The sequence below is a fragment of the Myodes glareolus genome, chromosome 12 (genome assembly GCF_982192425.1).
Source record: "Myodes glareolus chromosome 12, mMyoGla1.1, whole genome shotgun sequence".
Classification (NCBI taxonomy): Eukaryota; Metazoa; Chordata; class Mammalia; order Rodentia; family Cricetidae; genus Myodes; species Myodes glareolus.
Genome location: NC_142037.1, coordinates 67,698,435 through 67,723,323, shown reverse-complemented (window position 1 = coordinate 67,723,323; position 24,889 = coordinate 67,698,435). Strand labels below are relative to the sequence as shown.

The 24,889-nt window shown below is 37.9% G+C and overlaps 1 protein-coding gene across 21 annotated transcripts in view; it reads left to right on the top strand.

The window, feature by feature from the left end:
- The first annotated feature begins 2,001 nt into the window (after positions 1–2,001).
- Positions 2,002–24,889, top strand: part of Rbm26 (RNA binding motif protein 26) — a 67,181-nt gene continuing 44,293 nt past the window's right edge. For 12 of the 21 annotated variants that reach the window (XM_085698208.2, XM_085698207.2, XM_085698215.2 and 9 more), the window contains exons 1-5: positions 2,004–2,540; positions 19,664–19,782; positions 20,348–20,484; positions 22,780–22,868; positions 23,622–23,839. In XM_085698208.2, coding sequence (XP_085554334.1) covers positions 2,470–2,540; positions 19,664–19,782; positions 20,348–20,484; positions 22,780–22,868; positions 23,622–23,839 — 634 coding nt within the window. In that variant the 5' untranslated portion in view covers positions 2,004–2,469. Of the gene's footprint in view, positions 2,541–19,663; positions 19,783–20,347; positions 20,485–22,779; positions 22,869–23,621; positions 23,840–24,889 lie in introns of all 21 variants that reach the window. The other 9 variants (XM_085698214.2, XM_085698205.2, XM_085698216.2 and 6 more) reach the window with 3 other exon arrangements.

Below are 24,889 nucleotides of genomic sequence, written 5' to 3'. Positions count from 1 at the left end.
GTGGTTACTATTCTCCGAGTAGTACTATTACTGCATTAGCCAAATTTCTGTCTTTGAAGAGACGCCTAAAGAAAATGAAGGAAGTAACACAGTCTAAGCAACAATGCTTAAGCGAGCAAAGCATGGGAGCAGTGGTGACTTAAGGCTGGGTGCTAACAAGCACTGTAATACGGAAGGGGAGGAACTGCTATTACCCTCAGTGGTGAAGGGACATTTCTTGGAAGCTTCATTTTGTCATTCGGAAATACATCTGATCCTTGTCACTCACAGAGTCTATATTTTATATTTGTGAGTTTTCTTACCCTTTAGAATTTATTTCTAAACCCCAGACCCGTACTGGGGTCTGCAGTGAACAACTGTGGCCAAAGCCTGAGTGGTTAAAACTTTAGGTTCAATGATGTGAATGTTCTCAGTTGAGGTTGGACAAGGGGCTGTAAAAAATCCTGCGTCCTTTTCACAGTTCACACTATAGAAACAAGTACTCGTTCTGTGATCTATTTGGTGCCATGTTTTATTTTCTTCATTTATGAGCTTTTTGCAAGTGCCCCATACTCCATATGCAACAATGAGCTACTCTCTGTCGTCCATATATAAAAAGGATGTGATGGAAAAAACCCCAAGAGTCGGGTTGTGGTGGTGCAGCCTGGTGGTGGTGGCATACTCCTTTAATCTTTAATCCCAGCACTTGGGCAGCAGAGGCAGGTGGATCTCTGTGAGTATTTTACAGAGAAAAGTACAAGAATTATAAGGGTTGGTGTTACAGTGGCATTGAACACGAGCTCAGTATTGATTAATCAACGATACAAATAGTGGCTTTAAACAGAAACACATGGTTCTCAGCAGTGTAGTATTTATAAATAAATTTTATGTAATCCAAAGTTTACCGTTTTAATAACTGTATATGTACAACTTTATGGCATTAGATATAGTCAAATTGTTCAGTCATCAACACCATCCATCCCAGAACTTTATTAATCATGCCAAACTGAAATTTTGTATCACTGAGAGCATTTCTGAAGCTCCCTTTCTTTTTGCCTCCCTTTCTGCCTTTCACTCCTGTCTCTCCTGCTCCACTAGAAACCTCTATAAAGATATATTTATATTTTCATATCTGGATTATCTCACTTAATCAGTAGCTTGATTATAATTAACGGCTGACTTAAGACACTGTCTTTCAGAGCAAACATCTAGTTTGTATTTTATAATCTCAGTTAATTCTTAAAGAACACTGCACTCCAGCAAATTATAATTCTATCTCATTAAGAATTTCTTTATGGTTCACAGTCTTTAGACTGTGAACTATTTTCATCTCACTTGTATTATATGGACTTTATAGTCTTTGCTAGTCTCTTAATATTATATAAAAGAACCAAACCCTGTTGGGTCACCCATGACATATAGCATGCTAATTTACATGATCCGCTTTGGTACATTGTAACTTCTTGGAGAAAGTGTTGAGTCTTTTCTAAGTGAACAGAACTGAAAACGTAACAAAATTGCCCTTAGCTAGGCTGCACATCATCAAGGTGTTGAGGGGGGGGGGGCATGCATAGGCCGTTAGACCTATGCCACAAAATCCTGACACTAATCCTCTGGAGGTCTCGGTGGACATCAGAGCAGTCTGTCTTTATGCATCGTGTGCACAGGACAGCACACACAGGAATACTGTACTGGGAGGGTGCTGAGGTAGCTACGGCAGGCTGCATGGTGCAGGACAGACTGCTGGCCGCGTTCTCAAGGGGCTTCTCCTTGCACGTTCATTCCCGCGCACACAGGCACAATCCTCTTAGAGGAAAATGCTTGGGAGTCAGTGGCCTTTCCCTCCTTGTGAAATACGACAGCGCTTGCGGCTCTTCCTTACGAGGGCGATGGGTACAAAGGGGCCAGGGCCTCTGCCTACGCAGACACAAAACACACCACTGCATTCGCTCAGCCTACGGTCCGCCGAACTTGCGTCTCTTCCCAGCATGCCCTGGGACTCACCGCGAGACTTTAATTAATTCTCGCGAGATTTGTCGGCAGCCATCTTCTTGGGGGTGCTGGAAGCCGGGAAGACCCCCCGAACCGTTCCCATTGAGCCGCCCTCCGTTCTCGCCCGCCTTCACTCCTGCTCTGCGGCGTTGCCAACAAGCACCTCACCCCAGAGCTGAGAGGAACGCCTGGGTCTCAGCGCGCCCGGCTGTCCTTCGGGAAGATTCATTGGGGGAGCCTGGCAAGGGGGAGGGCCCGGGGAAACCGTTGCTGCCTCAGCCCCGGGCCGGGGTCCGCCGACGGGAAGCTCCGGGTCTGGGCGCGCGGCCTGCGGCGGCCCCGCCGGGCTGCTGGGCGAGCTCGGCTCGCGGGGACCTGCCACCGGCACCTCCCACCGCGGCCCACGCGGACGGACGGCGCGCGGAGGAGGGGGCGGCGGCGGCGGTGGCCGCGACCCGGGCGAGCGCAGGAGTGTGACCGGCCTCGGGGCCGCGGTGGATGGTTTCTAAGATGATCATTGAAAACTTCGAGGCCCTCAAATCCTGGCTCAGCAAGACCCTCGAGCCTATGTGAGTACCCCGGGGAGCTGTCCTTGCAGGCATGGCGGGGGTGGCCCCGGCGGACGCCCAGATCGGTGCAGTTGATCCGAAGTGCCCGTGGTGGGGGCCGGAGGGAAGAACGGGGGTCCTAGGACTCTGCTCTCTCCTCTCCCTCCACCTTCGCTTCCACGGTCGAGGGCGCCCGTGTGCTTGGTTTTTGTCGTTGAACCGATCTTTGCACCGCTGTCTACTGCTTTTGTTTTCCCGTTACGTGTAGACTGATGGCAAACTTCCCCAGACACCTGTGTTTTCCGAGGGCCTTCACATCGGTTTCTTCGCTCTCCAGGGGTGCTAGCGTGTTTTCCTGGCCGTAGCTTATTTCACATGTTTCTTTAAGCAAAGTGAATGCCTTTGACGGGGGCAGTCCGAGTTTAAATTTGAGGTTTCACTTAAAAGAAAGGCCACGTCTTCCATGTGGTGTCTGGCTCATACGCACCTCTTTTAACTGATGGAAGATGTAACAGGTGCTGATGTGCCCAGTAAAAAAAATTTCCCTGTTCCACTCACGCCCTACTCACGTGGAGAGGGGAAAAAAAGTCAAATCTCTATCCATATGGGCTATTTACCAGTTTAAGGAGGGAATTGAGTAGTTCGTGCCACTGTTGAAATGTCTTAGATGGGAAACTTTTAGGAATGTTTTGTGGATTTGTTAAATGCAAAATACATCATAGATAAATTTCTTTTCGGTATGGTTGATTTACAATAACAACACAATGCAGCAGCAGATAGCTCACCTATTTAATACACATTTTAAGTTTTTAGAGTGTGCTGAGGGAAGCTTTGGGTAGAACTTTAAAATTCCCAGATTAACAGTAAGATACCATTTCAGGTATGGCCAGTTTTGACCATTGTAATAGTAGAGGATCGTGTATATGTGGTTAAGATGGGGGCTGCTTCAGCACTTGCTGGGAGCTGTCAGAGCAAATAATATTTAATAAACTAAGACGAGAAGGACCCTTCTATGTGGTAGTCGGAAGAATGGAAAGGCCTGGTATAAGACATAATCCCTGTGGTTTCTGTAGAGAAGGGAGGAAAGACAGTGAAGTTACAAGCAGGCAGGGGCCAAATCATACGGGGACTTTTAGATCAAGGTCAGGAATTAAGATTTTATTTAACACATAAGTGAAAGATAGGCTATTTGAATCTGGCCAGGACTGATTTGACTTTAAAGACGACTGCTTTGTGAAGTGAAGGGAGGCTATTTTGAGGGTATTGTAGAAAGACTGCATTGGATGCTAGTGCAGTCAGAACCGAATGTACTTCACAATGGATCTGAGAAAACTTGCTGATAGAGCAGATGTGGCAAGTATGATGCCCCGAAGTTAACTCTATAGCTGCATGGATGATGTAGAAGGCTGGGGTGGGGTTATTGTTAACTTGATTGATACAATAAGTTAGAAGCGCTTAGATTTGGCAAGGTAGCAAAATAGTTGACCAGAATGGTATAGAAGTTCTATTTCTGAGAGCTGGAGGGTATGCAGAGCCAAAGACTAAATCTTCACTACCCTCCACCTTCAAATAAACAAAAAAGACATTGTCTTCAGTGGATTGGAAAATAGCATATCTAACAGGTAAGAGGGAGGCCGGAGCCTAATGACTAGCTTTGAACTGTGTGTGCAGCTACCACTCACTGGCCAGTTGCATAATATTGGATAAGTCGCTTAACTCAGTATGTGTTTCCATTTGTAAAATGGGGAAAATAATGAATATATATATATATATATAAAGAAAACCTTAAAATACTGCCTAGTTTGTAATTAGCATGTTTCAAACCAACTTTATTTTGCTAGTTCATGTTTTTTCACTAACCTAAAATATATATTCTTGGTGTGTATGCTTTTTAATTAAAGAAAAGTATACTTACTGGAGCACTACTCAGATATTGTTACTTTCATGATTACAGTAAACAGTTACTGCTAGTAGAGCTTACTCAGGGGCCCTTTCTAATGTCCATTGTACAATTTAGCTTCTTTTAGTTTCCATGTGTTCTCTTTCTCTGTGACACAGTCCTGGGTATCCTGAACTCACTCTGTAGACCAGGCTGGCCTCTAACTCACAGAGATCGGCCTGCCTCTGCCTCCCTAGTGCTGGGATTAAAGGCGCTTCCCACCACGGCCCAGCCCCCCATTGATTTCTTATGTTCATTCCTTCGTGCGCCCCCCCCCCCCAACCTTCCCTCTCTCCCTCTCTTCATTTTCTGATTTTTCAAGACAGGTATAACAGCTCAGCAGGTCTGGAGGTCGCTTTGTAGCCCAGGTTGGCCTTGAAATGCCTGTCTCTGCCTGCAGAGTGCTGGAATCAGCTGGGATCAGAAGCAGGTGCCACCACCACAGGGTGTCTGTGGATTTGTTAAATGCAAAATACATCATAGATAAATTTCTTTTCGGTATGGTTGATTTACAATAACAACACAATGCAGCAGCAGATAGCTGCTTTTCTTTTTGTTTTTTAATGTAAAGAGTTTTTTTTTTGCTTAGTATTGACATGTAATTATAAAATACATACTGTTTGAGAAAAAACTATATGAAGGAACTTTATGTAGTTTTTAGCTATCATGATAGTGAAGTATCATTTGATTTGTTTATTTTTTTGAACTAACGGAATTGTGAATGTATTAGCAAACTTTTAAGTACTTACTCTGTACTAATCAGAGTGGGAAATGTGGCAAGGTATGAAATAGCTGTTTTAATTTGTTAGGGAAGACAGATGCTGAACAAGTAATTATAGTATTGTGTGAGATAAAGAAGTCCAAAATGCTCTGGAGAGACATTGTGTGGAGGTCAAGAAAAACTTGTTTGAAATGGTAACATTAGATCTCAGCTTGGATGAAGAGCAGCTTTCTAGGTTTTGGAGAGCAGGTCGTATGAATGTTCTAAAAATGAGGTGGGGTAAAATTGTGTGGAGAAAATGAAAGAACTTGAAAGAGCAAAGGAAGAATAGAAATGGTTAGGGATTGGAGATGAGCCAGGTCATACAGGATTTTGTTGAGTCAAGTTATTGAGTCTTTTTTTAGGAAGCCTGTAAAGGGTTAGATGAGTTTGGAGAGTGATGGGGAGTGAGGTGCCCCTGGGAGCCTGACTGCGTTTTCAGGCAGAGTGACAAATGTGTGCATCGATTTATTCCATTAGACACTCTGTAGTAGCAGAGTTCTGTTCTTCACAAATCATTGAGAATTTAGATACTAAAATTCCTCTTGAAATACTTAGAATTGTTGTCTTTTGATTTCAACAATTTTCTTAGTCCTTCCCCACTACTAATGTCCTTTTGGTAATGTGAAATCCTGACACCCCATCCCTGCAAATAAGAAGGTATTTGTCATAGTGATTCAGCCTTAAATTTAGCATATAAAGTAGTGGGCTTTATAATGGCATTGGCATTTCCATATATTTGCCATTGTACTTTGTTTTTATTGCTCTTCTCTTTAGTTGTGGCCTTGACCCCACTCTCCTTTTTTTCCTTTCAAACATTCTTCCCGTCAGTGTTCATGGCACATATTCCTTGACCCTGTTTTCACCCTCTCCCCACCTAAGATCTCTCTCTCACATGGCCACTGGCCACCTGTCTCTGCATCCTGAGTGCTGGGATTAAAGTTGTGCGACCACTGCCTGGCTGTCATTTGTTTTCTTGATCCTGGCCATTCTCCTTGGGGTGAACCAGAGTCTTGAAGCCAGTAGTCCATATCAAGTATTTTCCTACTGCTATACACTTTGTATTTTGAGACAAAGTCTCTCATTGGACCTCGAGCTCCTTGATTTGGCTAAGATTAGTTGGCCAGTGAGCTCTACCTGTTCACCACCCCCAAACCAGGCTCTAATTTGTGTCTTTATACTTTTAAGGCAGACATTTTACTGATCTCTGCAGTCTCCTGAAAGCATTTTAAGTTGTTTCTTTAATGGCTAAGGATATTTATTGGCCTTTTGTATTTCTTCCTTTGAGAACCATCTCTTCATTTGTGGACTTGTTTGGGGGCGGGATTTGATTTTTGTAGTCCTTTATATAATCTAGGTAACTCCATCTGAGGTACAGTTGGCAATTTTGTTTCCTATTCTCTAGGTTGTGTCTTTACTCTGGTAATTATTTCCTTTGCTGTGCTTCTATTTCAGGTAATCTCACTTGTCAATTCTTGGGATTATTTCTGCTGTTAGAGTAGTTTTCAGTAAGTCCTAGCCTGTGCATAAATCTTAAAGGGTTTTACCTACTTTTCCTCATTTTTTGTAAAATAGAAAAAGTTTCCTTCACTAATTTTTTGTGGGCTTATTACCATATGTGGTAATTTAAAAAAATCAGATTTTTTTTAATATGAAAGAATTCCTCAAGATACAATTAAATCCTTTAATTTTTCAGAAAATAAAACAGAGACAGACTAGTGCTCAGACTTTGGAGTTTAGTTTTTGCTTCTGCAGCTGTGCATTGCTGTGAAAGTCGGTTGTGTAGAGGAAAGAAAGCAAACGTGACTTCATACATAGGTCAGTATTCTGTCAGTATTCTCATTTCTGCCATCAGTTAGCTTAGTGATCTAGGCAAGTGAACCTCCCTTTCCTTACTGATAAAACTGGGGAGGATAGTTTCCTTGTATAGTTAAAAGAGAATTAGACACTTAAGATTCTGCTGTCTGTCCTCCTTAAATACTGCTTGATTAAACACCAATAGCTTACATAACTACAACTGCTACCACTAACATTTGCGTGCTTTGTTGGTGTTTCCTATTCCTTTTTATTTGATGGAGTGTTATCTCTGTTTTGTAGGTGATGATGACAGTGAGGCACTTAAGTGTGAAGTTAGATATTAGTTCACAGTTAATTAAGTTCAAGCCTTATTTAGACTCTAGAGCACCAGTTTTCAACCTGTGAATCTCCACCCTTTCGGGGGCTGAATGTCTCTTTCACAGGGGTCTTCTAAGACTATTGGGATTCATAACAGTGACAAAATTGCAGCTATGAAGTAGCAATGAAAATAATTTCATGGATGGGGTGACCACAACATGAGGAACTGTATTAAAGGGTCACAGGATTGGGAAGGTTGAGATCTGCTTGATTGAGCTGAACATGCACGCTCCAGAGCCATGCATGTTCTTAATATGCTACTGCATAATAGTGTGGATAATATTCTCTTTCCAGTGGTATACTTCATTTTTAAACTATTAGACTCTTTCACAGGAACCCATTTGAAAAGGAACAAGATTCTAAAAGCATTACACACAGTTTGAGAGATTCCTCCTTGGAGTTTGTGTGGTACTTTTTCCTTTATTTGCTACTAATAAGTACGTTAAAAAAAACTTCTTTAAAATTTATTTTTTTATCTTGAATTACAGAAAGATTGTTCTTTTGTGATGCACAGTGACCTTTTTACCCCCGAACCTTAATTAAATTTTCTTCTTTATTTTCCCTTACTGCAGAGTAGCACCTTTGGCATAGTGAGTCTGTTTGCCCCGTTAGTAAAAATAGCAGAAACTATCCCTATACTTTTCTTACAATTGCCTTCTTGCTGGTTTCTACTTATATCCTATTTTATGAGCATCTAATTTCTGCACAGCTACACTTGGTGATTCTCTGTTACATTGTTTATATTGGTCCCCTTTCTCCCATTTTAAATAGTAAAAATTCATTGACAACTTACTCTATGCTGATTATTTTGCCTTTATTGAATGTGAACAAGGTCTGTTAAAGATGACAAAATGGACTCTTAGGACCATTTAGTAGCACACCTTACTGACTATGAATATACTTTCTTTATCTCCTTAACCTTTGATAAATGATTCTCAAGACCATATTCTATTGCTGCAATCGTATAGAAATATATAACCAGTAAATGATGGTGATGGACTCCAAATGAAGACATTTTGATTCTGAAGCTTTGTGTGGTGGTACCTCCTGACTTTAGATGTTTTTTTCTGTATATGTGTTGTATGTCAGTACTAAAATAGAGATCTAATATGATCTATTTTCCCCAGAAGCTTTTCTGGGATCTTTCTAGTTGGGGATTGTGACTCCTTCCAACAAAACTCTTTAATCAGTCTTCCATAACTTACTACGTACATCACATGTAGCATACATGTTTTAGCATCCTTGTTGGAATCTAGCAGGTGAAAGCTGACTTTGCCTCTTACAGTTTGTCTTCCTAGCACCTAGAATGTGTGTGTGTGTGTGTGTGTGTGTGTGTGACACAGACTTCAGTATTAAATGCATTCAATGAAGTTTCTCCATTGTTGACTGAAAATCTGAGTGACAAGGTCGTTTGTATAAAACTAAAATCCACACTGTTACCTTAACTTTCAGAGTAGCTGACATGAGGGGTCAATTTCTCTTTTTATTTCAGTATTTTAAACATCGTTTTGCTACTTTGTGAGTGTGCCCAGGCACTCGTACACGTTGGTGGTTAGAAGACAGCCTGTAAGAGTGGATTCTGGAGGGTGGACTCAGGTCATCAAGCGAGGGGACAAGCAGCTTTAACTCCCAACCCTCTTTATTTCGGAGTGCCTTCAGAATTAGAATTTTTTCCCATTTTGTTTTGAGGCAAGGTTTCACTTTGTAGCCTAGTAGGCTGGCCTCAGTTTTCCCAAAATCTGGAATTTACACCAAGCTAAAATTAGAAATTTAAAGCTTAAATTTAGTTAAAATAGTTATATAGTGATTTTTTTTTTTTGATGAGAGCACTGATGAGTTCATGTTTACTAAAGAAAATGTTGAGGATTTCTGTGTTCAACATTTTGTTCATGGAGCCAGATAAAGGTAATAATTCTGATTATATATTAGTTTTAGTTAGTGGAAGAGTTAATACTGTGTAATTAATTATTGGCCATGATACTTATGTTCATTACTTTCTGTATCTTCTTAACTTGATAAATGGCTCTCAAGACCATATTTTATTGCAGAATACTATTTGAACTTTCCATTTGAAGTTTGAGTTACTAAATTTAGTCTTTTAAAAATGCATTTTAGCAATTTGACTGACCTATGGTTATGTCTTAGATAAAATTACTTAAAAACCACAAGATAGGGAAAGGTTTGGGAGCAAAATGGATATATTACCTTGTTTGATGTGTACGTGTTGAAAAGGCCAAGTCAAGCTCGAACAAATTTCTCAGCTTTTTTCTTCCTCCCTAGTTCCAAAGAGAATGAATGAGATGAAGTAGGTGATAAGCCTTTCTTACCAGATTTATTACTTCTCACTACCTTATTTTTGTGAGAAAAAAAATATTTTTAGTGTATGACTTAGGGCTACTATTGCTGCGATGAACAATCATGACCAAAGGCAGCTTGAGGAGGGAGAGTTTATGTGGCTTACATGTCCTGCAATTACAGTCACCATGAGGGAAGCCAACCAGGTGGGAACCTGGAAGCAGGAGCTGATGTAGAGCCCATGGAGGAGTTCTGCTTACTGGCTTGTGTGCTGTCTTATAGAATCCAGGACTACCAGCCCCGGGAAGTCCTTGCCTATCATGGATTTGGCCCTTCGCCATTAATCATTAATTAAGAAAATGCCCTACAGACTGGCCCACTTAAACCCAGTTTCACAGTTGAGGTTCCCCCCTTGATATGACTAGCTTGTCTCCAGTTAATGTAAAACTAGTCAGGACAGTGTTCAAATAATTATTTTTGTACCACGAAAAAGTTTATTTTTAATTTGGTTTCTGTTTATAAACAGTGAAATCAGTTTGAGATTTCTTAGTGCACCTTTCTGAAATATTTTACTTACATATAAGCAATATTTTATAGTTTTTGCTGGTGAGGTCTTACAAAGATTAGATTTTTTTTTCTCCCATGTCTTATAACTAGCATTTAAAAGTTTTACTTTGCAACTGTTATTAGTATTTAGAAATATAATTGACATCTATATATTGACTTGTTTCTGAAACATTTGGCCTGCTTCAGATTAATTAAGATTGCTTTTTAGTGGAAGGTCTTTAGGACACTATGGGTGTGAACTCCATTCCTTTTCTTCTTTCTTGTTCACTTGTCAGCCATGAAGTAAGTGGGCACTTCCTATTTTGCCATGTGGTCTCACCATGATGTGCTATCCTGCCATAGGACAAAAAGCCTCTTTTGCAATTGTGTGGGCCCCACCTTAAGGTACTCATCTAATCCTAATTACTTCTCAAAGGCCCACCTGGTTCCTCATCTCAATACCTCACAGTGAGGATTAATTTCCCTCTTTTGTAGAGACATCTAAACTGCATGTAAAGCAGGTGAATAACGTTTAAGAAAAATCAGACAATTCCTTACGTTTTTTTAAGTTAATCACTGTATAGTAAGAAATGAATCAGCCTGTGTTCTATTAAGTCAAGCCTTTACAAAATATTTACAAAAATATGAAACACTGTTACTCTTACCAGTTTTTTAATATACAATATTTAATTTCCACTGAGGCCCAGTCCTGGTGTTCTGAACATCTCTTAAGCCAGATACATATAAAGCCAGTACTGTCTTTGGATTTACAGTTACTACATCAAAGAAGTCTTCCTCTTAATTACTTAAAAGTATTTATGCTAATGTTAGTTTTTAAAATAATGATAATGGTAGAACACTTAAGCTCCTTGAAGTTCTAATAGTTAAAGCATAGAGTTATAGCACGAATAATAAAAAACCAGAGACAGATATTGGGGCTCAAGCTAAAGATCAGAAAAACAAAACAGCCAACCACTAGAGAAACCTTTTATCTCTACCAAATCTTCAGACTGAAAGGGTGAGATCCTCTCTCCACGAATCCTCAGACTTCATACCACACTGAGTTCCTGTCCTTCTCTCCACCCATTCATATCACGCTTGTCTCTACCTCCCTAGTGCTGTGATTGAAGGTGTGTGATCCCAAGTGTTGGTATCACCTTTGTGTGAGCTGTTTCTCTTTTAGACAGATTCAATTTTGTGTAGCCCAGGGTGGCTTTGAACTACAGAGATCTGTCTGCCTGTCTCGTGGGTCCTGGGAGTAAAAGTGTATGCCACCTAACTAACTTTGCCCTCTGATTTTCAGGCAAGATTTATTTATTAAAACACAAATAATATATATCACTATATAGAGTGATTCTTAGAAGGCATTTGAAGAAATGCTTAGAAAAACAAGAAAATACTGTTTCTTGGGCTAGTTTAGGGGAGTGAAAGAATGGACTAAAAGCTTATTATATTTGTAAGTATTATGTTATAATTACGAGAATTGTGTTAAACTTTGGCAGTGTGTGGATTTAGAGAAAAACTCCAAAACACTGAATGCAAGTTGAAAAAGACAATAGAAGATAAAAAGTCCTTGTGCTTACAGAGATGGGCCATATTATTGTAAAACTAGTACATTGCTGTAGAAAGTCCTACAGCCAGTAGCCTTTTAGTTACCCGCCCACTTGGGTGTGGCATCTTATGCAATAAATGCAATATGCAATAAAGCACGCGGTTGCCCTCTTCTGGCTGCGGGATTTGATTGCTGTTTCCCATTTGAGCAGAGGACTGTGATCTGTGTGTCTACTACTAAATAAATAACCCTTTATTATATCAATTCTGAGCCATGTGGGGTTTCTTTTTAGTGTCTGTCTTTATCTGTCACCCAAAAGTTACCAAAAGTAATTACCAACTACAGATTTAACCTAATAGACGTCAAAAAATTCAATTGACATTTCTTGTAGAACTAAAAGAAAAATCCGACAAATTCACATGGAAGCGAAAAAGATAATGAGCTGGGTGGTGGCGCACTCCTCGGAGGCAGAGGTCTACAGAGTGAGTTACAGGACAGGCTTCAAAGTTACACTGAGAAACTGTCTTGAAAAACAAAACAAAAGGTCAGATCAACCAGAGGTAAAGGGGAAAAATGGAGGTACAGCAATCCCTGATTTAAAGTTATACGCAGAGCCACAGTCAACAACAAAAACTGGTGGAGTACCCACAGAGGTCAACCTACATAGGCATGGCCATCTTATCCTTATTAAAGATATTAAAAATGGTGTTTTAGTTAAAAAATGGCACCTTTTCTAATGTATAGAAAACCAATTAGCCATATGATTCCCCTTTATTATTTGTATAAAAAATAAGTTAAAAAAAGATTGAAGACCTAATTTAAGAGCTGAAACTTAGAAATACTAGAGTAAAACACAGGGAAAATATTTCATGATCTAGGCATAGGCAACAATTTTCTGAGGACATGATGGGAATAACAAAAATTGACAAACTGGGTGACATGAAATTAAAAAACTTCTGTATTGCAAAGAAAACAATGGAGTGAAGAAACAGCTAATAGAAGGAGGAAAAATTGCTGCCATTTGTATATCTGGTGGGATTAATAGGCTTAATATATAAAAAACTCAGAACACCAAACAGTAGAAGAATAACTAATCCAGGCAGTAAATGAGCAAATGAATTGAACAGTTCATAAAAGAAGTACAGACTTCTTGGTTTACTGAGATCTTAGCAAGTAGCCACTGCCTACCTTTGCTGCCACCAAGTTTTCTACCACCATATCTTCCTCACCATGGTAGACTATGTCCTTTAAACCAGGAGCCAGACTTAACATCTGCTTTAAGTTGCTTTTTTTCAGATATTTAGTCACAGGAACAAGGAAATAACAAATGTAGAAAAACAACATCAAGAAATGAACTGTAGCTGTAAAACCCGATCAAGTGATTCGTAAACCTTGTGTACTGGTTTGCTGAAAGAGTACAGAAAAGTTTGGGACTGCAGGCGAGGGAAGCTAGCATAGAATGCTGTTAGCAGTGTTTGACGGACCTTTCTGCTTGAGTTCAGAAGACCAGAATGCCAAGAGACACAGGCAGTGAAAACTAGGGGAATTAGGCTAGGGACTGTTTGTTTTACAACAATGGCTATGTTCTGTTTATGTACTGAAAACGTGAACAAAGCTATGCAAAGAAATAATTCTTTATTGCATAGCTCTCACCCCTTCACCACAGACATTTTCTTTTTTTTTTCTTTTTTGCAACAGAGACCATTTCAGTAAACTACAACTTGTCAAAATGCAGAGAACAGCTAATTGTGGGATGCCTACCCCCTGTGGATACAGCTACAACACAACTCCTGCACCTAAGGCTCAGGGAACATCTTGGAAGGGGAATGGAAGGATTGTAAGAGCCAGAGGACCCTGACCAAAAGCCGCTGTGAGATTGTGTCTCCTAGTAATGATAGCAAAACCTTAACCAGCCTAAACAGGGCCTGAACTAGAAACAACACTAATTAGATAGACCAAAGTAGAAAGGGAAAATGTCGTGGGATTCTACCCATAGACAAAGAACAAGAGAGGAATGATTAGAGCAGGAGAATTAGACTTCCTGGGGGTGAATTCTTAGTTATTCAGTATCCGATAGTCAGTCCTGAAATCATATACATTCAAGTATTATTAAATGGACTCATCAGGTTTGTATATTAATGTGTTTATGTATGTAGCACTGAAGGAAAAGGTTCTAATCTGAGGGGGCACTTGGAGGAATTGGAAGGAGGAAAGAGAAGGGGGAATGATATAATTTTATTTTAATAAAAAATATGGTAGAGAGTAATCAGAGATGACACCTGATACTGACCACATGCCTCCACATACCTGCACACATTTGCAAACTTATACCACACACATAAAACATTGCTGGCTCTGATGATTGGGAAAATGGAAAGAAGGAATATGTATTATTAGTCTTGTCATTATGGAAGTCAGTATGGAAGATCTTCAAAAAGCTAAAATAGTAACTAATATGATCTTCCCATACAACTGGGTATATCATCAAAATCAATAGTGATACTTGCAATGCCCTGTTATTGGGAATATTCACTGTAGCCAAATTACAGGATCAGCCTGTGTGTTTATCAGTGGATGAGTGGATGGTTGGGTTTTTTATATAAAGTAGTAAGTTATTCAGCAGTAAGGTTGAACAAAATTATATAATTTACGGGAAGATGGTGGAACTGAAGGTTGTATGTTAAGTGACGTAAACTAGACTCAGAAAGAAATTGCTACTAGTTTCCTGTCTTATTCAGAATCTGAATTTAAAAACCAAGCCTGAAAGTATCTGGGAAAAGGAAGGAAACCAGAAAGTATATAGAGGGAGGAAATGTAGTGAATCTGAGCCAACTATACATTACACTTAAGAAAATGCCAATGAAGTCCACAATTAATAATCTAAAAATGGATTTTGATGTTTATGTAAAGAATGTATAAATATGTTTTATAATCTTGTTTTGTAATGTAGATGCTTCATAATTCTTAACCTTTATTGTAAGTAAATTATATGCAAATATTTGTAGTTTATTTGAATAAAACAGTATAATGAAGCTATAGTAATTAAAATTCATATTTTATATATTATGTATTTTGCCATGAAATTTGTTTCTTGTTTGTTTTTGATTTTTTTTTTGAGACATGAATTTCTTGGTGTAGCTCTAGAACTGGAACTTTGAACTCACAGAGATCCATAAGAGCTAGATTAAAGGTGTGCGCCACCACTGCCTGATTTGAAATTTGAGTTTTTTGAAAGACTAATCCTAAGTATAGAATATAGAATTATGACTTACAAATTAAATGGTTTTCATGAATATAAAATAAAAAATTGATCAGAACAGATGTGGGTTTGTAACTATGTTCTAAAGCTGTTGAGATTATTTCAATTTTAATTCCCACCCCAGGTATTCTCCAGCTCCTCACAAATGAAAACTTGGGTTAAATTTCATCGGTTATCTTCCACTGAAATTCTAAAAAATTTAGGATAGTTGAACAGGGCAAATCCTAAAAATACTGTAGTAGAAGTTGGGTGGTTGTGGCACATGCCTTTCATTCTGCAGAGGGAGGCAGATCTCTGAGTTCAAGGACAGCCTGGTCTACAGCCTGAGTTTCAGGACAGCCAGGGATATACTGAGAAACTCTGTCTTGAAATACAGCCATATATATTAGAATGCCAGTGTTTTCTGTACTGTTTTTACCAATCTGACATCATTAAGTTAAAATACAAATACGATGATCGTGTTAGAGAATTGCTTGTAGCTTTTTTTTTTTAGGCTCAGTCTGATTCTAGTTTAAATTTATTAAAACACTTTAATTATTTTCAAGAATTTTATTGGTTTTCTCCATTTCTTTTAATGCCATCATTTAGTATAAATAATTTCCTTCTTACTATCTAGAAGAGACTAATGTTCTTAATAACTATATGCTTTCTTTTTACATTTTGCAAAATGTTTAAATTCTGTGTATATGTGTATGGGCATGTTTGTCATCGTGTGCCTGTGGCAGCTTGCTAGGTTACTTTGACACACTGAGCCCTCTCACTGCCTCCATCCCTGTGATTTTAATGAATGGTATGAAGCTGGACCTCTGCAACTCCACTAGTTTTAAAACTAAAAGTGTTTTCTTAGTAGTTTTATTAAGGTTTATTCAGATAGTGATGAAGTTTTATTCTTAGACTTTTAAGTAATTTTGTGATTGGCCATAATAATCTGAATAATTCATCCAAAGTCACTGAAACTGTTAATCTGGTGGGTAATTCAGATATTTTATGTTTATTTTATTCCATTTTGCTGGAATCTTTCTTTGGTGTCAACTCTTTCCAAACCTTGGGTTCTTTCTGTTGGGTTCTGTTGGCCTGGACTGTCTTTTCTATGCTTGCACTCAGTTCTGATCTGTACACAAGTTCACGTGGGTGATAGGAATCGAGTTTGTTACCTCTGGAAGAATGTTCAGTGCTCTTAACCATCAAGTCATTTATCTAGTCCAAAGGAAGTTTTGAAAATAGGTTTTCATAAAATTTCCCATGTACCATTTAAAAATGTTCCCCCATTTCTATTGTAACTAACTTCAAGTCTTGAAAATGGAAGTAGAATTATGAGAAAATAGATTTATAGTTATTGAGTAACAAGATATCAGGACACTTAGCAACAAAGCAGGCATTTATGATCTCAAAGTTTTTATAGTCAGGAATTTAGGACTAGGCTAGTTGGATATTTTTGTCTCTCATGGGGTTGTGGTCAGACTGTTGGAAGTACAACTTAGGTTTCCTTGGAACTTCAGAATCTGCTTTGAGGCCTATTTACATGTACTGCTTGCATTTTGCTTTGCGCCCTAATTTCATTTATTGCCTTAGGATAGTCTCCATAATACTGCTTGAATGCTTTTGGATATTGAATATGATTAAAAAGGTGACATAGAAAAAGCAAGGGAGATGCCACAATGCCATTTTTACCACAGCCCATAAGTAAGACATACCTTAAAATCTGCCATGCATAAGCATAAACTGATCTACTACTCAAGTGAGGAGAGAATTAGGTGGCAACTCTTGGAAGGGAGGAATGAAGAGCTGGTGGATATTATTTTAAAATTACCTGTGATGTAGACTGAGAATTCCTTGCAATATAGATAGTAAATGTTGTATTTTTTTTGGGGAATGTGTATGTATGTGTTTATGTGAGTGTGTGTATGTTGTGTGTGGGACAGGATCTCTCCCCAAACCTGGAGCTCATTGATTTGGTTAGGTTGACTAGCTGGCCATAGCTACAGGAATCTGCCTGTGTCTGTCCCCAAAGTGCTGCGGTTCTAAGTATGCCATGACAGTATTTTTTGGTTTTTATTTTTGTATTTATTGTTATGTGGATGCTAGATATCTGAACTCAGGTCTTCATTGCTTGCTCAACACACACTTTGTGGACTGAGCCATCTCCCCAGCTTTTGTATTTTTGTTTTGAGACAGGGGTCTCTCTGTAATCTTTTCTGTCCTGGAACTGCTGTCTGTAGTCTAACCTTGAACTCAGAGATCCACCTGCTTCTACCTCCTGAGTGCTAGGACTAAAGGTTTGTACCTAGCTTTGTTTGGTTTGTTGCTTTGATCCTTTAATATCATATATATTTAAAAGTTACTGCTAAATTTTTGTGTCATCAGTATCTTTAAAGACAATCTTTCTTACTTACATTGTTGGTATGAATTAAGTAGTTGTTTTTGTGCTAAGCCTTTACATTAAATTCATGCTAGGTATCTGTTTCTGAGTTAGGATTTCATTGAGTGGATGGTAAGGATCCTGGAGGCTTTAAAGGCATGGGTGTGGGAGTTTGAGGAATTCAGAGGATTGTGAAATAGTTGTCTTTGAGAAATAAGGTGGGAAAGATAGAGTGCAGGATGTGAGCTAAGGGAACCGACTTGGGTTGCAACTAAGGCTGTTGAGAGGTAAAGCTCAGGAGGATATTTACAGAAAATAATATGGGAGGTGCATAGGAGTTGGTGGTTGTAACACTCGTCATGTAGAGTCATTTCATTGTAAAGAGGGAATCCTTCACAGTGGTTAGAAAGTGTGAGCGTTAGAGTAGAATAGTTTGGTTTTAAGTATTGGCTCATTCACTATACTTGTTTAATAGTCTTAGGGGACCTGCTTAACTTTTTCCTACTCACCTTAGTTTTTTCAGTGAAGTGAGAGCTTTCCATATAATAGTAGAGCTAGCCTAGTTTATGGAACAGAATGAGTTCAATAAAGCTAGCTATTGCTATTATTTTGTTCTTTAATTTGTTAAGTGATCCTTAATTAAATAACACGTTTTATTTAGTTTTTGAGTTGGAAAAACATGATTCCAGCATTAGAGCATTCCTTTCTGACCCAGTCTCTCCTTTATTGAAGCACACCAACGCTTCCTCATACAAGTAACTGTAATTATTAGTTTATACTTATGCATATATATTATTTATTTGTAACAGTCCATGTATATGATCTCTTCCTTACAAATAGTAGCATATTGTTTACACTTTTCTGTACGTTGTTTTTTATATTAAAGAAGTTGCTTTTTTAAGTATATTCTTTTTTACTATTTTGTTGCCTGTTGTTCCCTGATGTGAATTTAATATAATTAATTTTTCTAGTTCTCTTTAAATGGACATTCCTCCCCAATTCCCTGCCTGTGTTACTGAGTTAATCTTAATTATAGAAACTTAGTGCTTGAGGAATTTGTCTTTTTGTTTTAACTCAACGGTTCTCAACTTGTGGGTTGTGACCCCTTTGGGGGTTGAAGGACCCTTTCATGGGGTCGTCTAAGACCATTGGAAAACATAGGTATTTACATTATAATTCATAGCAATAGCAAAATTGCAGTTATGAAGTAGCAACAAAAATTATATGGTTGGGAAGCAGCATGAACTGTATTGTAACATGAGGAAGATTGAAAACCACTGTTTTAACTATTGAGCTTTTAGTCATATTTTTTTTGATTCTTTATTCTGAAGACTTTTTTATACAATGGTATTACTCTTTGCTGACAAGAATTTTGTATTATAATATGATTCAGGTTTTCTCTAATGCTAGTAATTTTCTATAGTGGGTTCATGTTTCTACTTTCATATTTAATGTGATTTTTAAAATCTAACCTACCATTATTTTAGATTTACTTATTTATTATGTGTACAGAGTTCTGCCTGAATTTGTGCCTGCAGGCCAGAAGAGGGCACCACATCTCATTATAGGTGGTTGTGAACCATAATGTGCTTGCTGGGAACTAAACTCAGGACCTCTGAAAGAAGAGTCAGTGCTCTTAACCTCAGAGCCATCTCTCTATCCCCCCAACTTGGTTTTTAAAGATAGTTACCAAATTGCATACTGCTTGAATGCTATTTTTATAAAATATAAATTCCTAATGCATTTGATTCAATTTCTAGACTTTTCTGCCATTATATGTGTTGTGTGGGGGGTGATTTACTTATCCACCTATTTATTTATTTATTTGTGTGGGTTTATTTTTTTTATGTATAGAGTGGTTTGTCATTTTTTGTTTATATATGTGTGTGTACCACATGCATACCCGGTACCCTTGGAGATCAGAAGAGGTATTTGATCCTTATGAGATGGAGTTACAGATGGTTTTGAGCCTCCATTTGAATTATGGAAACTGAACTAGGAACTTCAAGAGCAAGTGCTCTTAATTACTAATTCATCTCTCCAATCCCAGTGACATTCTTTTAAGAAATTATGTTTTTAAGAAGTGATGTAGCATGTAAAATATATTAACATAAGGAAAATATATTCATTCAGGACCTTTCATGAGCCTGGTGTTTTTACATATATTAACTCAATTATATTTTGCAAGTTTTAACTCAGTTATAGACTGTGAAATCATTTATGGCTAAGTTTCATTCAAATTTTTCTTTTTCCCTTTAGCTGTGATGCCGATCCATCAGCCCTAGCAAAATATGTTTTGGCTTTGGTAAAGAAAGACAAAAGTGAAAAGGAACTAAAGGCATTATGTATTGATCAGCTTGATGTATTTCTTCAGAAAGGTAACACCTTTAGTTTTAAAATACTTTTTGAGTAAGTTATATAAAATAAGATTATGGGTTGAACATTAAAGGAATTTAGCCCCTCATTGTAACAAAGCTTTTAGCTGTAACAATATTGAATACACATATTACTGATTATATGTGTGTGTGTGTGTGTGTGTGTGTGTTTCCTCAGTATCTTTTATAGTTGTTTTGTAACATAGACTAACATATTCAGGAAATGACTGCCTATTTTAGACAATACTAAGAAAATGTCCTGGAATGTTGTATAAGGCATCTTTTCAACTTTGTTATACGTTTTCCACATCTAGATAATGACTAGTTCTTATATCTATATATTGGTTGTCCTACATGTCAAAGAATAGTCATGGATGGAAGCAACTGGCCAAGAAACTTGTCATTCTAGTCTTGAAACATGATGAATTGTTGTCATGGAACTTGTACCATTATACACTACTTGGCAAAGCTATTGATCAGGATGTTAGGGAACTTGCTATGTAGAACAGGGGAATTAAAGTCTTACTGAATATATTTTGTTCTGTGAACTTTTTGATTTTATTTTTAGAGACACAGATATTTGTGGAGAAGCTTTTTGATGCTGTGAATACAAAGAGTTATCTACCTCCTCCAGAGCAACCATCGTCAGGAAGCCTGAAGGTAGACTTTCTTCAGCACCAAGAAAAAGATATAAAAAAAGAAGAGGTGAGAATTTGTTATGTTGTGTTGGTTCCTTAAGTTCATTGAAGGAATAATTAGTCAAGTTTTCTGCATTTTTCTATTGTGCATCCTAAATACCTGTTCCTAAGTTCAGGGACTTCTCTAGGAGTAATTCGTGAACTAGGAATTTAGTTGTAATCATGGCAATGATTTAGTTAATACAAAAGAGTTAAAAGTTACCAAAGAAAAATGGTTTGCGAGGAAATCTGGTGGAAAATTAGTGCAAGTGTCAAGACTCACTGGAGTCACATAGAATATGCTTAATTCCCCTCGAGACTAGTTATAGCAGCAAGACGTATTGTAAGGAAGAAATCAGAGACTTTGTACTTACTTTTTTGAATTAAAAAAATTATCTCATTGTGTTTATGGATGTTTTGCCTAGGTGTTTATGTATCATGTGTGTGCCTAGTGCATATAAGACAAAAGAGGGTTTCAGATCACCCGGAACTGGAGTTATAGATGGTTGTGAGCCACCATGTAGATGCTGGGAATTGAACCTGAGTCCCCTGGAAGAGCAGCTGTGCTCAGTTTTTATTTAGAGTAGGCACCTACTACATAACATATAACAAAATTCCAGACACCTAAGAGAAAAGCACATGTTGGCATAAACTATTGTGTTTTCGCAAAGACAGTACAGTGAGCCATCCTTATCAAGAAATGGTGGGGACCGTATAGATACCAAAATTTCAGAAGGTAGCTGAAGATCAACCAGTCTTATATGTAGGCTCTTTTAAAACTTAGCATTCTAAGTCTGCTTTCAACTCTATTGGTTATGGAATCCTATAGTTGTTCTGTGAAACTCATCAGGATAACAGGAAATGTACTGTGTCTGCTCTTCATATGTTTAGTCAGAATATTTTCAACATAGTCAAACAGGAACTTTCACAAAGCAATGGAAATGACTTTATACTTAAAATTTTTTGGAAGTTTTAAATTACATTTTAAAATTTGTGTTTCCATTTGCTTAATAACCTTAATAATTAGGATTTTCTCACTTTGGTAAAAATCAAGATGACCGAGGACAATTGTGCCAGAGAAAACAGTATCTGGCATTCATACTATACTTTTTGTATTCAGCTAATTTTACTTTAAAAAGTGTTGGAACAGGGACTGTATATTCCTAGCTTGACTGAAACTCCAGTTCTTTGATATTTCTCTTAGCTCTGCCTCCTGCTGCAGTTGTATGTCACCACACTTGACCCCAGCCTATCCTTTTAAAAATCTTATTTTTGATGATGTTTTGCTTGTATGTCTGTGTGGGCATGAGTGCCAATGCCCACGATCAGATGTCCTGAAGTTACAGGTATCTCTGAGTTGCCTCACATGGGTGCTGGGAAGCAGACTCAGGTCTTCGACAAGAGCAGTATATGCCTTTATCCTCTGTACCACCTCTGTAGGCCCTACATACCAATCTTATAAAAATTTTGGTATAATGTTGAAAATGTAATTTCCAAGCTTTGTTTTATTTATCTGTAAAATGGAAATGTTGCAGGGTTATAGTGATGAACAAAAAAATAATGTATATATAGCAATTAGTAAACTTGATAGTACCGTTACTGTTGGAAGATTCTTGTTCTATGGGAGACGTGGGTGTGGCTTTTGGTTTTTTCCTTCTTACTAATCCATTCTAAGATGTCTAACTTTTAATTCTTTCTAATCTTATACTAATGTCCTACGGGATAGTATTGTGAGAAGTATAATTCAGATAGTGTAGTAATGACTAAAGGCATATTCCTGTAATTGCTTTATAGTAACTATAAAATATGAATAGAGCCTGTAGGAAACAGTAATATATAGCTGACAAGATGCTCTAAAATGACAGTTTTGTTTTGTATTGTTATATGTATATTATTCTAAATAAACTTTCATTTTGTATATTCTCACGTAGTCTTTTTTGTTTATGACTTGATTAGTACTAATGTCTTCTCTGTTCTATGATGTCAGACCAAGTCCATGAAACAGAAGTATGGATGTATGCTAGACTTTTGAAGTAATTGGCTTTCAAATGTTAAATTGAAGACATTTGTTTACATGTCTTTTTTTGCCACAATTATCTAAAGTAAGGGTTTATGACTATTATTCAGTTTAACTTTAGACAGACAATTACAGGTTACAGGTTAAAGGGTATTTGGTAGAGAAATTAATTTTGCTTGAAATTGTGATTATAGTTTTGTATTTCTAGTATATAAATTAAGCTTAATATCAAGTCTTTTAAATAATAACATGGCAAAGAATTGCTGTTGGTAAAGTTGTCCTTTTATTTTTATATATATATCTTAGCTCACAAAGGAGGAAGAGCGAGAGAAGAAGTTTTCCAGAAGGCTGAATCATAGTCCTCCCCAGTCAAGCTCCCGCTACAGAGACAACAGGTGATTTGCTTAGTTTTCATATTTTATTGTTTAGGCTATATTTTACATAGGGATAAGTAGCATTTATATTTTCTTTGTTCTTTTGGATTTTTTTTTTTTTTTAATCTAGAATCTTGCTAGTTAGGTGGCATACAACTCATGGCAATCCTCCTGAGTGCTAGGATTATATTGCAGAAATCTGCCATCATCACTCTCAGCACTGCTGCTCTCTTACTGGTTCAGGAAAGTGTAGTTGGTCCTTTTCTACCAAGAATATGTAGGTCCAGTGTATGTGCTGAGTGTGAGATTTGGAATAGGTTGCTCTTGATGTTGCTTTCCCTAACTTCAGATCCAGTGGCTTTTAGTGAGAGATTTTATTTGGAAGTTTTTTTGGGACAGTGCGGTTGGGGGTTGAAGGTTCCCTTTAGTGTGTTTAAATTATTTTTCCTATTATGATTTCAAAAGTGATTGGAGTATGATATAAGTGATACTTGTAAATGTGATTGTATGTATAGACTATTTGTTATATAAGACACATGTAGATGCCTTCTGTGTAGATATATAATTGACTAGATATTGTACCTAAGACTAGGAATTAAGAGATTTGATTTTTCTTTTTAAAAGCTTTTAGAATAAGCAATCTCAGAATTTTCAATTTTTGAAGTTGCCCTTGTTTGTATTATGATAATGACACAACTTACATATTTGAAGGGTTTTTTTCTCCTTACATTTACTTCAGCATTATTCACATAAAAGTGATGATACATTTTTTAGAAGCCGCGATGAGAGGAAAAAAGACGATCGTTCTCGCAAAAGAGATTATGATCGAAATCCTCCTCGAAGAGATTCATACAGAGACCGGTATAACAGAAGGCGAGGGAGAAGTCGCAGTTACAGCAGGAGTCGCAGCCGAAGTTGGAGTAAAGAGCGGCTTCGTGACCGGGACAGAGATAGAAGCAGGACGAGGAGCAGAAGTCGGACACGAAGCCGGGGTTAGTAATCCATGTGTTCGTGCTTGGTTATAGTTCTCCACTTTGAAAATCCTTCCATGCTGCTCAGTGTGTTGTCTTTTATCTTTCCTATTTGCCTGCCTCTGCCTCCCAAGTGCTGGGATTAAAGGTGTGCACCTCCTCTGTTCAGTCTCCTACTATGATTTTTGATCTTTTTTTCTTTTCTTTTGAATACAAGTTCTCACTGTGTATCCCTGACTGGCTTAGAACTGGTTATGTACACCAGGCTGTCCTTAAACATCCAGAGATCTGCATGCTTTTGCCCCTTGTGTAATGGGATAAAAGGCATGCATCTCCATGGTTGGCTTCTAGGAATGTTCTCCTAAAAAAAATTTACTTATTTATTTATTGCTTTCATTCACGATAATGCCTAAGTATGTAGTTCTGGCTGTCGTGGCACACTCTAGATAGAACAGTTTGTCTTTGAACTCACAGAGGTCCACCTACCTCTGCCTCCCAGGAGCTGGGAGTAAAGGTGTGTGCCACCAAGTCTGGCTTGCCAATACTCTTTAAATTTTTCTACTAAAGAAAAATTTTATTTGAAGTATATTGACTGAGCTTGGCACAATGTATATTTATTGGACAGCTTTATTTTTAAAGTTTAAAATATTTCTTGGTTATTTTATATGTGAACACAATATATTGTTACTATTATACTCCCAGATCCTTCCAGATCTATTTCCCTCACTTTTCCAATTTGAGGTTTTTTAATATTTTAACTATTTCATCAAATCAAATTAGTGCTTCCAAGATGTGCATGAGTCTAGATTACCATCCACTGTAGCACAGGCAGCTTACCATAGGCTGTGCTACTGAAGTATACTGACTCCTGCCCCTGCAGCCATCAGCAGCTGATAGCTCCTGAGCTTAGAGTGGGGCCTCCTGAGTCTCTTCTCTCTATGCTGGAGTCAGCGTGATCTGCAGGCAGCCATATTGGCTGTGCATTCATGAATGCAGTGTCCAGAAGACACTATTTTACACTGGTCTTCTGAACTGTGTCTCTACAACCTTTCTGTCTCCTCATCAGATATT